Source organism: Hyla sarda, chromosome 9, assembly GCF_029499605.1.
Source record: "Hyla sarda isolate aHylSar1 chromosome 9, aHylSar1.hap1, whole genome shotgun sequence".
NCBI classification, from domain to species: Eukaryota; Metazoa; Chordata; class Amphibia; order Anura; family Hylidae; genus Hyla; species Hyla sarda.
The window spans coordinates 160027503-160042650 of record NC_079197.1 but is presented as its reverse complement, the minus strand read 5'-3'; the positions used below and the strand labels follow the sequence as shown (position 1 = coordinate 160042650).

Below are 15148 nucleotides of genomic sequence, written 5' to 3'. Positions count from 1 at the left end.
GGAACTGTCCAAGAGCAGGAGCAAATCCCCATAGCAAACCTATCCTGCTCTGGACAGTTCCTCATACGGACAGAGGTGTCAGCAGAGAGCACCGTGGTCAGAGCATCCAGCAGCTGATAAGTACTGGAAGGATTAAGACTTTTAAAAAGAAGTAATTTACAAATCTAACTTTCTGGCACCGGTTGATTTAAAAAAAAAAAAAAAAAATTGTTTTCCACTGGAGTACCCCTTTTAAGAATGCTTCTGCATTCCCTAGATGTTGAAGACACACTAGATACTTCGTTGTCTAGAGTGAAGCAGTTCAGGAAAGATAAAAACCTGTTCATATATTTCTGGACCAAGAAAGGAAGGGGATAAGATGTCTAATCGTGGGGGTCCCCAGTCATCTGTTGCACCGAGCAAACTCCTCTCCGTGCCGGATGACTGGCGACTACAGCTGCCACGTCCCCTCCATTCATGCACTAGCCCTCCTGTGCCCCTCCCATAGACATGAATGGAGGGGACGTCACAGACCCTGACGGCCCGGAGATCACGGGGGTCCCCTATGATCAGACATCTTATCCTTTGGATAGGGGATAAGATGTTTTCCGGCGGAGTACCCCTTTAAATACTGACACAAAAGGGCCCGAAGGAAACAGTCCAGTCAAGAATGGTGTCCGAGCGAAAGATTAAAAAAAAACTTCTTTATTTAGTCCATGACATTAAAAACATATCCAGGCGGACCTCATTGTTAAAAACACCAATTGTTTTTAACAATGAGGTCCGCCTGGATATGTTTTTAATGTCATGGACTAAATAACAACTTTTTTGTATCTTCTGCTTGAGCTTCGGTCCTTTTGTGTTCATTCTACAGCACCAGGGAACGGGATCTGCCAGAGAAAGAAGGCGCCTAGACAATGAGCTATATCGGGTTTTTTTATTTGTTGTTTTAAAGATTACCTGTCAGCAGCCACGAGCGGTCGGCAGGGGTGAGAGCAATAGCTGAGCTGGCTGATTGACAGGCAGGGAGCAGCAGTCACGTGTCCCAGCTGCAGTCTGATTTCGGACTCATGCCAGGCCAGCATGAGTCCGAAATCAATAAGAGACTAGCGGCCGGGACATGTAGGGAGACCTCTAGTGGTGGGCTTTCAAAAACAGAAAAAACATTAAAATATATATATATATATATTTTTAACAATTAGGAACTTGTTAGTAATAGCTTACTCTGCAACATACAAAAACTTATTTTCATGACAGCTACTCTTTAAATGCTGCTCAAATTCAACATCCCTCGCCTAAAATTCATAAGCAGTGCTGCGGTAAGATGAAGAAAGAGGAAAGCAGAAATTTATACTAAAGATAATCTGTAAACCGATCGGACCCCCGCATACACGTTGCAGGGGTGCCGATTGGTAGGGGTGATTGTCATTGCTGCAATATCACGGCACTAAAGGGGTTATTAATCAGGGCATTTAAAGGGTTAATGACAGAATGGCGAGATTGCTGCTCTGTTTAATTGACTGTAAGCGCAAAACTGCTGATAGAAGCGTCACTTACAGTCTATGAAGCAAGCGCAGCTCCTGTGCTCGCTTTATAGTCTGAATGCTGCTCGGGACATAAAATGTACGTCTTGGTGCATTAGGTTCCAGGGCACCAGGCCATACATTTACGTCCGATGTCCTTAGGGGTTAATGTTCTAGGTGGGAGGTCCCTTTGCTGTGTTGCCTTCAGACTGGAGAAAAGATAAATTACGGTTAAAGGAGATCTGTGGTGTAGAACACTTATCCCCTATCTGGAGCATGGGGTATAAGTGTCTGATCGTGGTGGGTCCGAACGCTGGGAACCCCCGCGATCTCCTGTACTGGGTCCAGGCATTGCCACGGCTATGCACAGCTAATGTGTGTGTCATTGACATCACCGAGGTAGACGACACGTCCCCCCCAAATACAGCTCTATGGGACAGGCGGGGAGGCACGAACGCTGCATCTCCGCCTCTCCCATAGAGATACATGGAGGGGGTGTTTCAGCCATGGCGTCATGCTGCGGCCGACACGCCTCCTGCAAGGGATAGCCGCGGCCCCCGTACAGGAGATCGCAGGGGGGTCCTAGCGTTCGGACCCCTCACGATCCTGCGGATAGAGGATGAGTGTTATAAGATCTAAGATAGGTTCCTGTTGTCTACATGTTATATAGGGTCATATGAGAGGATGCAATCCAACCATGTGAAGAAAGGGATGCTTCGCTTGGCGCTCATCCACGTATCCAAGAGAAAGAACCATGTACCGGACCGGATGTTTTGATATAACAAAACAATTTATAAGAATTCATGGGACAACGATATATAGGACCTGATGAAGAGGGCTGCAATACCCTCAAAACGCGTTGTCATAAATCCCAATAAATGATGTTTTATTATTTCAAAACAGAAAAAAACACAGAGCTAATTTCTTCCAAAAACCTCATCACACTGGTCAACAGGTTGTGTGGGATATTACAACTTGGATCCAAGTTTTTCTAATCTTGGATAAACCCTTTAAGTCCAGTAAGGTGTGTTTGATCCACGGAGGCCACACCACACATCAATATTATTATTTTATTATTATTAATATTTTTATTATTTATATTTTTATTATTATTAATAAATAATATTAATAGTAATAATAAATAACAATAAATCTTGGGCAGCCATGCTTAGGTTGTCCTTCCACTGACAATGTTTGGCGGGTATTAACCACTACAATCCGGGTGTACCCCACTGGACATCTGTATGTACCGTATATAGCACCACAGATATTGAGAGATGCAGCCATGTGAATATTTGGCGCACACAGCGCCGGGTACAATACACAGAGGGGTGGACTGGAATGATGAATATGACAGAATTAAGTCTACAAAAAAGTTTATTCTTATATTCACATGATGCAAACACGACTATATCCCCTCTATATATACACAGGGATGGCGGCGGGGGGGGGAGCAGCTCATACTTCAGTCAGTCTTCCTCTTGCGTAGCCAGTAGGGGGTGCTGTTGAGGTCACTGCTGTTTAGAGCGAGGCCAAAACCGCCCGGCGATAGAACCTAATGACATGGACTGTCTTTTACTGAGCTGGGAGAGTTCTGCTAATCTCTGCTGTTCCTCCTGTGGGGAAAAAGAAGGAAGAGTCAAAAATCCACAAAAAAGTGTTATATATAATGTTAAAGGAGAACTCTGGTGGATTTTATTTCATAAATTATCAACTGGTGGCAGAAAGTTGAACAGATTTGTAAATTACTTCTATTAAAAAATCTTTATCCTTCCAGTACTTATCAGCTGCTGTATGCTACAGAGGAAATTCTTTTCTTTTTGGATTTTATTTTCTGACCACAGTGCTCTCTGCTGACACCTCTGACCGTATCAGGAACTGTCCAGAGTAGGAGCAAATCCCCATATCGAACATCTCCTGCTCTGGACAGTTCCTGACACGAACAGAGGTGGCAGCAGAGAGCACTGTGGTCAGACAGAAAGGAAATTCGAAAAGAAAAGAATTTCCTCTGTAGTATACAGCAGCTGATAAGTACAGAAAGATTTTTTTTTTAATCGAAGTAATTTACAAATTTGTTTAACTTTCTGGCACCAGTTGATTTTAAAGAAAATGTTTTCCAGCGGAGTACCACTTAAAAGGGGTTACTCCAGCGTTTGACAATTTATCCCCTATCCACAGAATAGGGAATATGTGTCTGATCGCGGGAGCTTCAACCTCTAGGACCCCAATCTTCCTGTACATGGATTGAGTCCAACATGCCCCCTCCATGCATTCTCTATGGGAGCGCCAAAGATACATATGTTGGTGTTGTGTGTCCTGTCTAACCTGCTATTGCTATTGACACCAAAAGAAAGATCCCTGAAGGTTCCAGGGCATTAAATCATAAACAACCTTTAAGGGGTGACCCTGGCTGCGCACTGGATATGACAGCACTGTGTCCCTGCTAGTACGTTACCACTATGCCGCTGGATTAAAACATGAACTGATAGCCTCCCTGAAATTTCGCTGACGAATAGCCTCACAGCCCTTGACAAAGCTGATTAGTCAGCGAAACGTCGGGGAGGCTATCAGTTCATGTTTCAATCCAGCGGCATAGTGGTAACGTACTAGCAGGGACACAGTGCTGTCATATCCAGTGCGCAGCCAGGAGCGCACAAGAACAGTGTGTGAATAAAGCCAGCACATTAACCCTACAGAGGAGAAGCCAAATTACTCTCCCAGATTAACCACTGATAATTTGAACATTTGTTTTTGGAGGGTAAAACTTTTAAACAGTATATAATAAACATTACCATTCTAGTAAGGGTTTTCCCCACCAGGGGGTCACCCCTTAAAGGTTGTTTATAACCTGCTATTGGACAACGTGTATCTTCTAACAAGGGATTGATTCCACGAGCGGAACTCCGCAAACAGAATTCCGCGGTGTGAACTTAACATTAGTGTGAATGGGTCTCCGCGAGACCCGTTCACACTGCAGAATTTAAGCGGCGCCGCTGAAATTGTTCCGCTCAAAGAAAGAACATGTTCATTCTTTGCGAGGATTCCGCGAGCACTGCATAGCTGTCAATTGTGACGGCTCAGTGCCCCGAAGTAACTACGGCGGCGGCCGCCAGGTGAAACTCCGCTCGCGGTATTCAGCGAGCAGAGATTCCAGGGTGAACGCACCCTTACTGCGTCTGAAGAACATTGAAGCTTTTCTCTTTTCTACATGTGAAGTGGCGCCCCCCCATGGGGAGCTGGTAACAATATTACTGTTTAGTCCCTATAATTACCCCTTATACTTTCTCTACGGCGCTCCATGCCATCCCGTATAACCCCGTACCTGCTCCAGCTGGGTCTGTCGACGTTTAAATGCTTCTAAGGGATCTTCCTCCAGGGAATAATTCTCGAGGACCGTGCGGACGTCACTTACACCACTGGTGGCGATGGCTGCAGAGGATTACAATGGATGAGATTTCTTGATTATGAGAAGGTCAACACTTCCTACAGCAGTGGTTCCCAACCAGTGCTCCTCCTGCTGTTGCAAAACTACAACTCCCAGCATGCCCGGACAGCCGTTGGCTGTTCGGGCATGCTGGGAGTTGTAGTTTAGCAACAGCTGGAGGTGCACTGGTTGGCAAACGCTTTTCTAGAGCATAACAACCCCTCCACTTGGGAATGCTGGGAGTTGTAGTTTTGCAACAGCTGGAGGTGCGCTGGTTGGGAAACACTGTTCTACAGCATAACAACCCCTCCAAGTGGGAAGGCCACAGAAATATGGTATCACTATGGACACTTAAAGGGGTATTCCAGGAAAAAAATAAAAAAAAATTATATTATATATATACATATATATACATATACATACATATACATACATATACATACATATATATATATATATACACACACATACACACACATACATATAAATATATATATGTAAATATATGTATATCTACTGGCTCCAAAAAGTTAACAGATTTGTAAATTACTTCTATTAAAAAAATCTTAATCCTTCCAATAATTATCAGCTGATGAAGTTGAGTTGTTCTTTTCTGTATGGCAACAGTGCTCTCTGCTGACATCTCTGCTTGTCTCGGTAACTGCACAGAGTAGAAGAGGTTTGCTATGGGGATTTTCTTCTACTCTGGACAGTTCCCGAGACAGGTGTCATCAGAGAGCACTTAGACAGAAAAGAACAACTCAACTTCAGCAGCTCATAAGTACTGAAAGGATTAAGATTTTTTAATAGAAGTAATTTACAAATCTGTTTAACTTTTTGGAGCCAGTTGATATATATAAAAAAGTAAAAAAGTTTTTTCCTGGATAACCCCTTTAATTTCAAGTAATAGTGTACACTGGTGTGCGATGTACTTGGGCATCCCCACCGTCATATACTTTATAGTGGGTTTAAAGTCGGAGTGACATTGCTTACTCTTCAAAAAGGAAGCGAGGTCGTAGAGCGCCCGGTCGTCGGAGTTTCCGTCCCACGGCTTCATGGCGAGCCCATTGTATGGTTGTAGTTTAAAGGCGTCTCTGTTCCAATCTACAATTACTACACGTGAGGGGTCCCTGTTCAGACACGAGATGTCCTGTGCACAGAATACAATACAGGGTTTATCATCACACACACATCTCTGCTTCACCAATGTGAATGGGTCACACGTAATGGATCCGCAGCATATTTTACGCTGCAGATCCACCGGTGACCTGACCCATTTTGGGCCTCCAGCTGTTGACACACCCCCCATTACTCCGACTTGCTCCTCCCCTGGCTTGCTCGTAGCGGCCACACAGGGGGCACTACGTCTGAGTGCACTGCACATGTGAGTGGACTTGGCAACTCACAGGTCCCCTGAGTGGCTGCTCGTATTGGCGGATTGGCACTGAGAGCAGGCCAGGAGCGGGGCGAGGTGGGGGAACGGGGAGTAGCAACAGCTGGAGGCACAAAATGGGTCAGTCACCGGCGGATCTGCAGCGTAAAATACGCTGTGGATCCGTTATGTGTGACCCAACCCTAACACAGTATAGAGGAGAGGTGTCTGACCGCTGGGACCCCCATCCAGAAGGGGCCCAACCTCTGAGTGCTCCCGGCCCCCACCCTACAAGGCAAACTGGTCTTGACAGTGACAGCCAGCTCCCCCACACTGTCCGCAGAGATGTCCCGCCTCAGCTGGTGATCACCCAAGACCAGTTCATCTCAAAAGGTGGGGGTTCTGGAGAACACAGGGGGGCCCACCTGTCAGACACCCCCCCCCCCCCCCCCACCAAAATATAAACAAAATAAATCTGAATAATCATCGATTGAGTTCCCAAACTGCACTGCAAACACCTTAAGAGTGCGTTCACACGTACGCATATTTGATGTACACAGATGTGATGCGCAGGATTCTCTGCTGCAGATTTAAATGTAAACTAAATGACTGAGCGCAGCTTCTAATCTGCAGCTACAAATCCTAAGCATCAAATCTGCGCAGGATCCTGTATGTCTGAACGTACCCTTAATGGCCGTCAGCCGAATGTTCGTGCTGCTTACAGCCGTCTCTCTCAATCTCCCTATAAAAAGCATTTTGCTTGGCTTCAATGGAGAAAGAAAGGGAAGGAGGGGTAAACCGCTGCCTGACATCTCGCTGGAAACAATGGGGAATATTTATTTTAAAAAAAACATGTACAGACGAAAAGTCGACCAATCAGATCGCTTCTTTTCTTATTCTTTTAAAAAATGAAAGAAGCGCTCTGATTGGTTGCTATGGGCAACTGGTCAATATTTCCTTTACACAGGTTTTGATCAATCTCCCGCAACATTCTCAATTCTTCTCCCCCCCCCCCCCCAAACATCATCTGGTTACGGAAGCCCCATACACATTGGATTAAGGGTTTCCTAATCAGTGTGCCTCCAGCTGTTGCAAAACTACAACTCCCAGCATGCCCGGACAGCCAACGGCTGTCCGGGCATGCTGGGAAGTTGTAGTTATGCAACAGCTGGAGGCACATCGGTTGGGAAACACTGCATTAGACAGTCAGCTGGTACTGAGGATTTAAAGGTGGGTACCTTAACCAATAGAGGGTACAATCAGTCGTTCTATCGTAAATAACCAGAACAAGATATACAACTAAAGCTCTGGAGCGTTGTAAATATGAAGGACCAAAGTGGAATTCCCATTTAAAGAGGTTATCCATGATTAGAAAAGCAGAGTATATTTTGTCTAAAAACAGCACCACCCCTGTCCTCAGGTTGTGTGTGGTATTACAACTTTATTCATTCACTTCAATGGAACGGAGCTGTAATACCGCAAACAACCTGATGACAGGGGTGGTGCTGTTTTTCGGAAGAAATCAATTCTGTTTTTCTAATCCTGGAAATAGAACCTTAAGTCCTGGGTAATCTATAGGGTACAGTGGCACACCGAGGGGCTGACGGCTGAAGGGCAATCCAATAGCAGCGATTGATTAGTTTTACCTTGACATGGTGTCCGTCTGAATACCGCGTGGCGTCTCGGAATAGTCTGTATGATACAAAGCCATGAGGGTCTAAGCTGTCGATGAGGGGGAATGCAGTCTGGAGAGGAAAACACGTTCTGTATTAGGTACGAGCATATTATTTCTGGAGACATATCAGCAGAAAGCTCAAATGCAAGCCAAAGTCATAAATATAATTAAGGGGTACTCCGGTGGAATGTATTTTATTTTTTATTTTTTTAATCACCTGGTGCCAGAAAGTTAAACAGATTTGTAAATTACTTCTATTAAAAAATATTAATCCTTACAGTACTTATTAGCTGCTGAATACTACAGAGGAAATTCTTTTCTTTTTGGAACACTTAAAGAACTGTCCAGAGTAGGAGAAAATCCCCATAGTCACCGGGGAGCAGATAAGGGAAAGAAGCACAGAAGCCAGTGTTCCCCAACCAGGGTGCCTCCAGCTGTTGCAAAACTACAACTCCCAGCATGCCCGGACAGCCTTTGGCTGTCCGGGCATGCAGGGAGCTGTAGTTTTGCAACAGCTGGAGGTGACATGGTTGGAAAATGCTGATGTGTAAAAGAGACTAGAGATGTCAGGGGCAAGAAGGGTCTGCCATGTTGAATTTCATCATGCCCGATCCTTTTGTTCTGGGGGGCGATAAGTTGCTACCAGGGGTGTCTGGCAGCGGCTTTATCGCCTTTCCCTTTTGAAAACAAAAAAACAACATACACGCTTAGCAATGTGTACGGGAGGAGAAATGATCGATCGTGCTGCTGTCAGCTGACATCTATGACTTTGGCTGTCAGGACATGCTGGGAGTTGTAGTTTTGCAACAGCTGGAGGCACCCTGGTTGGGAAACCCTGACCGAATCACAAAGCATCACAACACAGCTCACACCCACCATGCCAGTTTCAGAGGTAAATATGACAATTTCATATAATGGCACCAGTTGCTGGAACAGGTTGTCGATGCCGGCCCGCTTCTTGAATCTCCATCCTGTTTCTAACTGAGAGAAGAACACAACATCAGAGCAGGGAGAGGCTTACAAAGACAGACGATGCTTCTAGAACAGCGTTTCCCAAGCAGGGTGCCTCCAGCTGTTGCAAAACTACAACTCCCAGCATGCCCAGACAGCCGAAGGCTGTCTGGGCATGCTGGGAGTTGTAGTTTTGCAACAGCTGGAGGCACCCTGCTTGGGAAATACTGTTCTAGAACAAGACTTAGAAAAACTATAGCGCCACACTTGTCTACAGTCCGTGCCTGGTATTGCATCATTCACTTACACTGGTTGAGGAGTACTACCAGGTGCGGCTCATAGACAAGTGTGGTGTTCATTAACCCCTTCATGAGGGCGGTGAGGACAATGGACGCCGATGCGGCAGACTTACCGACCACTCCGGATGCAGCAGGACGTTCTTCAGCTCCAGGACCAGCGTGTAGGGCGGCTGGTAATACGGCTCTTTCAGGGGATCCGGCAGCAATTTGGGACTTGTGGGTTCTATGATCATCTATGGAAGCAAGAGCGATTTAGTGGTTAAAAGGGACGTGCGAGGGTCAAAGTGCGGGGGAGGTACAGCCAGAGGTAACTTACCTGACGATAGTCCTTGAAGTATTTGTATGTCCTTCTAACCTGCTGTACAACTGGAGGATCTACAATAGAGAAAGGCGGAATGTTAGCGATCAGAAAAACGTGACTCCTTTCTTCCAGAGACAGCGCCACTGTGGCCAATGGTTGTTTTTGGTATTGCAGCTCGGCCCTTTTTCACCTCTATACAGTGATCCCTCAACTTACAATGACCTCAACATAAAATAGTTTTAACATAAAATTGTCTTTTCTGGACCATTGTAAGGGCGCGTTCGTCCAGGTTTTTTTTTATTTATTTTTTTATCCCCGTTTCGGTTCCGTTCTTGCAGGCTGTAAATGGATTAAAAACGGTTTTTAAAAAATCCCATTCATGTCAATGGGATTTTTTTTTTTTTTTTTTACAATCCGTTTACATCCGTTTGCACCCGTCTGCGCTCATTGACGGCAGAAAAAACGGCACATGCAGTATTTTTTCTTCAGTCAAAAAAATTAAAAACAGAAGAAAAAAAACGGATACAGTAAATTTAACATTGAAGTCTATGGAAAACGCATGAGCCTTTAATGTCATCCATTTGAATCTGTTTTTTTAAACCGTTTTATGGATCCGTTATTACTTCTCACCATGCTCAGAACAAAAAAATATATATTATTTTTTGGTTTATTAACTGAACAATAAGGGATCCAAATGGATAACATCTGTTTGCACCCGTTATTGTCCGTTTTTTTTTTTTTCAATTGCATTTTTTTGACGGTAGAAGAACTGGACGGGTCTAGACGGCTGTGTGAACGCAGCCTAACATAAAACCAGACTCACCATACAATGCTCTGGACAGTCCAGATCTGTGATACCTGTCAATGGCTGAAAGAACCGACCAATCAGAATGTGCATTCACTGGTAAAACCCCTGTATTACTGAAGTGTATGCACTGACTGGTGTCTGGTAGCGCCCCCTACAGTACAGGGAGGTATTACATGTTCTATACTACTCTTAACCTGTATTACTGAAGTGCATGCACTGACTGGTGTCTGGTAGCGCCCCCTACAGTACAGGGAGCTATTACATGTTCTGTACTCTTTACCTGTATTACTGAAGTGTATACACTGACTGGTGTCTAGTAGCACCCCCTACTGTACGGGGAGGTATTACATGTTCTGTACTCTTTACCTGTGCCAGGATTAGCTGCTCCTTTGGACACCAGGTGAGGGCGGCTCCATGTTACTTTTTAGGACACTGTGTACTGTAGGGATGTAAGAAAAAATCGATTTGCGCAATTATCGCGATTTTTTGTTCCGCGATACTGAATCGATTTTAAAATTCTGAGAATCGATTTTTTTATAAATTATTATAATTAACATTTACTGTATTTCACTCACTGAGTCACAGTCCTATTTGTCTATCTTATTTTTTTTTTATAACACTTAAACTCCTGACCACTAGTTGGCAGTGTACCTGTTATCAGCTCTGTCCCACTCGCAGGCTGCTACAGCGAGACTACAGACTCAGAACAACAGGAAGGAGAACGTACGCACTCACAGGACAACTCTCGCGGGACCTTGTTCTTTCTCAGCTAGAATAAGTTTTCACAAGCTTTTAATAGGGAATATCGCGATATATCGTGATATATCGCCAACATGACAGTATCGCGATATATTGAGATATATCGAATCGCCACCCTGGTATCGCGATTCGAATCAAATCGACAAATTATTGGCGATTCACACCCCTAGTGTACTGTACAGGACCCTGAAGAAGCTCCGGTCCTCTACATAGACCGTGATTTCTTAAGTTTATGGATGAGGACTTGCTTTATCTGTATTAGTTATCTACTTATTTTTGTTTAATCCTCACTTTTTCCTATTTTTGGATGATATTTTGGGAGCTTCAAAACCAATTACCAGGTTTCCATAGAGTTAGGGTCTCAACATACAATGGTCGTCCTAGAACCAATTAATATTGTAACTTGAGGGAGCACTGTACTTTGATCAGCACAATATATTATAAACCCCAATGGCCGTAGGAGGCTGACCAGAAGGACCCCCCCCCCCCCCTGCTAAATCTCATGGGCAGACCTGTGCCCATGTGCCCAATGAAGTGCCCAATGAAGTCCATGCAGGTGACGAACCAACATGCAGCCGCTTCCATTTCTTGCCTGTGTAGGGTATATGGAGAGGTTTCCTATGAAGCGCCACCTATGGTGGGACCCCCTGTCATGGCAGCAGCACAACATAAGCACCGCTGTCTGACCAGTGTTCTCTAGAGTTCCCCCAAAGCCTAAAATGGACCTTAGGCCATAGAGGTCAGCTGACAGCAGCACACATTTCTCCTCCCATGCACACTTAGGGTGCTTTCACACCACGTTTTGTACCTACGGTTCCCAAATACGGCTGGGAGGAGGGGGGGGGCGGAGCTTAATCACGGCGCCCGCACTCAGCCGTATTCAGGAACCGTATTTAATGCATGTCTATGAGCCGACCGGAGTGAACCGCAGCCTCCGGTTGGCTGCGTTTTCGGCCATATGCGGTTTCCCGACCGTAGGCAAAAACGCGGTTGACCACGTTTTTGCCTGCGGTCAGGAAAGCACATACGGCCGAAAACGCAGCTGTACGGTTCCATCCGGTTTGCACCATGCATTAAATACGGTTCCCGAATACGACTGAGTGAGGGCGCCGCGATTAAGCCCCGCCCCCCTCCTCCCAGCCGTATTCGGGAACCGTAGGTACAAAACGTGGTGTGAAAGCACCCTTAGCCAAGAGTGTATGTTTTCTTGAAAAGGGAAAGGCAAAAAAAACGCTGCCAGACACCCCTGGTAGCAACTCATCGCCCCCTAGAAAAAAAAAGGATCGGGCATGATGAAATTCCACATGTCTTACCCTTCTCGACCCTGACATGTGGGCTCTCTTAGGCCGGGTTCACACCACGTTTTTGCAATACAGTTCCCCTATCAGGTTTTGGATGAAAAACGGATTCCTCAAAACTGGCCTAAACTGTATCTAAACGTGTGTTCAAATTTTAACCCCTTTACAGTTTGAAAAATGATGTCCGGTTGCATCTGTTTTTTTTAAGAAAGAAAAAAACGTATACGCTTTTAACTTTTTACTCCATTATTTATAATATAATATAAATAATATAATAATAAATTAAATATAATCCATTAATTAAGAATTAATTATTATTATAATAATAGAATTATTATAAAAAAAAAAATCTAAATTATTTATAAATAATATTTATTTATAAAGTTTCACTTGTTTGATTGAAATTCCAAGAAAAAATAAATAAATAACTTTCGGTGTGCACTGCGCATGTGCAAAAGTCAAAAACCGCATGGTGCAAACCGGATGGAACCGTACGCACATACGGTTCTCCACGGTTCCCATTGACTCCCATGTTAAAACAACCGTAAAAAGTTTCAATACGGTTTTTCTCCCGAACCAAAAACCCTGATAGGCTACGATTTTGGGTACGGGGAAAAAAAAAAAAGAAAAAAAAAAAAGGACAAAACTGTCCAAGACGCAAGAAGTACACAACTGGCTGCATCATTTGGCATACGGTTTTCAATACGGTTTTAATATTAAAAAGTATATGGGAACTGTATTGCAAAACTGTGGCGTGAATGCTGCCTTAGACAGCAGATCAGCGTTTCCCATGAATTGTACCTCCAGCTGTTGCAAAACTACAACTCCCAGCATGCCCGGACAGCCAAAGGCTGTCCGGGCATTCTGGGAGTTGTAGTTTTGCAACAGCTGGATGCGCACTGCTTGGGAAACGCTGCATTAGATGGTTGGCCGGTCCCACCAAAATCAGAGGGTTTGGCCCACTTTATTGTGTATATGAATGTCTATTGTGAGAAAACCATGTTAAAGGGGTACTCCGGTGGAAAACATTTTTTATTAAATCAACTGGTGCCGGAAAAGTTAAACAGATTTGTACAGGACTTCTATTAAAAAATATTAACCCTTCCAGTACTTTTTAGCAGCTGTATGCTACAGAGAAAATTCTTTTCTTTTTGAATTTATTTTTGGTCTTGTCCACAGTGCTCTCTGCTGACACCTGCTGCCCGTGTCAGGAACTGTTCAGAGCAGGAAAAAATCCCCATAGCAAACCTATGCTGCTCTGGACAGTTTCGGACACGGACAGAGGTGTCAGCAGAGAGCACTGTGGACAAGACAAAAAAGAAATTCAAAAAGAAAAGAATTTCCTCTGTAGCATACAGCTGCTAAAAAGTACTGGAAGGGAAAATATTTTTTAATAGAAGTCATTTACAAGTCTGTTTAACTTTCTTGCAGCAGTTCATAAAAAAAAAAAAAAAAAAAAAAGATTTCCACCGGAGTACCCCTTTAAGGTAGATTTGAAATCATCAGGGAAGTCAAAATCTACAGCGAATCCGCTGGTGTGAACATACCCAAAGAACAAAGGTGCAGATAAAGAATCCTCGTACTCACCATCGTCAAACTCATCAGGGATCTAGAAAAATAAAATATATATAAGATTTTAAACAAGGACCAGGAAGAATCCACATATAAGACATAACAGGACATGAATGAATCTAACAATGTAATCTAACCAGAAGTGCGCCCCTAGGGGTCGGCCGAGGAGGAGCGCATTTTACTATTTGGTTTTCAAATAGAAAACAGTTTGTGAAGATGATAAAGGAGAAGCCGTAGATGAGAACATCATTGTCTGTGCTGCTCGAGGTTCTGTGCTCAATTCTTACAGTGGTTTCGGAAGAGTATGGTGAGCTGGGATTCATTCCAGATACTGATACTGGACATTTGCAATGTCCCCGATACCTGCAGTGGTGAGGATTCCCTACCTACTTGGGGCTTCTACCTAAAAGGGGAGGATTCTCGACCTACCTACTGGGAGCATCTACCTAATAGGGGATTCCCTACCTACCTATCTTCTGGGGCCTCTCCCTAAGAGGGAATGGGAGGTTACCTACCTAATAGGGGAGATTCCCTGCCACCAAACTACTGGGGGCTTCTACCTAATAGAGGGGGGGGGGGGGGGCATTCTCTCATACCAAGCTACTGGGGGCTTCTACCTAATAGAGGGGGGGGGGGGGCATTCTCTCATACCAAACTACTGGGGGCTTCTACCTAATAGAGGGGGGGGGGGGGAATTCTCTCATACCAAACTACTGGGGGCTTCTACCTAATAGAGGGGGGGGGGGGGGAATTCTCTCATACCAAACTACTGGGGGCTTCTGCCTAATAGGGGAATTCCCTAGCACCAATCTACAGGGGGCTTATATTAATACCTTGTAGGGAGCAGGGTGCATCAACTCTGATACCTGCCGAGAATAATCTCCTAAATCAGTACAATCAGATTCATATTATTCGGTTGTCTACGTGGACTCATTCCAGGAAATTGATCACAGATATACACCGTGTATTTTGCTTTAAACTGTAGCACAATTTTACACAGGCCACAAACTGTTTTAGCGTCACATTCTGACCCCACAAAGGAGGTGGTTTCTTTTGAAGCTGAAGTGAAGGGACGGAGCATTGTACAATGTATTATAAGGCTGGAGTCATGATATAGACCAGGCGTCTGACCAATGATACATTGCTATCCATAACTTGGGTAATATATGCGGAGGACAAGAAACTAA

General features: G+C 44.4%; 1 protein-coding gene across 1 annotated transcript; it reads right to left on the bottom strand.

Annotated features, from left to right (window-relative positions):
• Positions 1-1149: 1149 nt before the first annotated feature.
• Positions 1150-13998, bottom strand: TIMM50 (translocase of inner mitochondrial membrane 50; the record flags this gene model as incomplete). Its single annotated transcript, XM_056538691.1, is given in 8 exon segments — positions 1150-3118; positions 4825-4931; positions 5920-6076; positions 7945-8043; positions 8850-8954; positions 9337-9456; positions 9540-9598; positions 13977-13998. Coding segments are annotated over 8 exon segments (774 nt in total), but the record flags the coding sequence as incomplete, so codon positions are not given.
• Positions 13999-15148: the final 1150 nt, after the last annotated feature.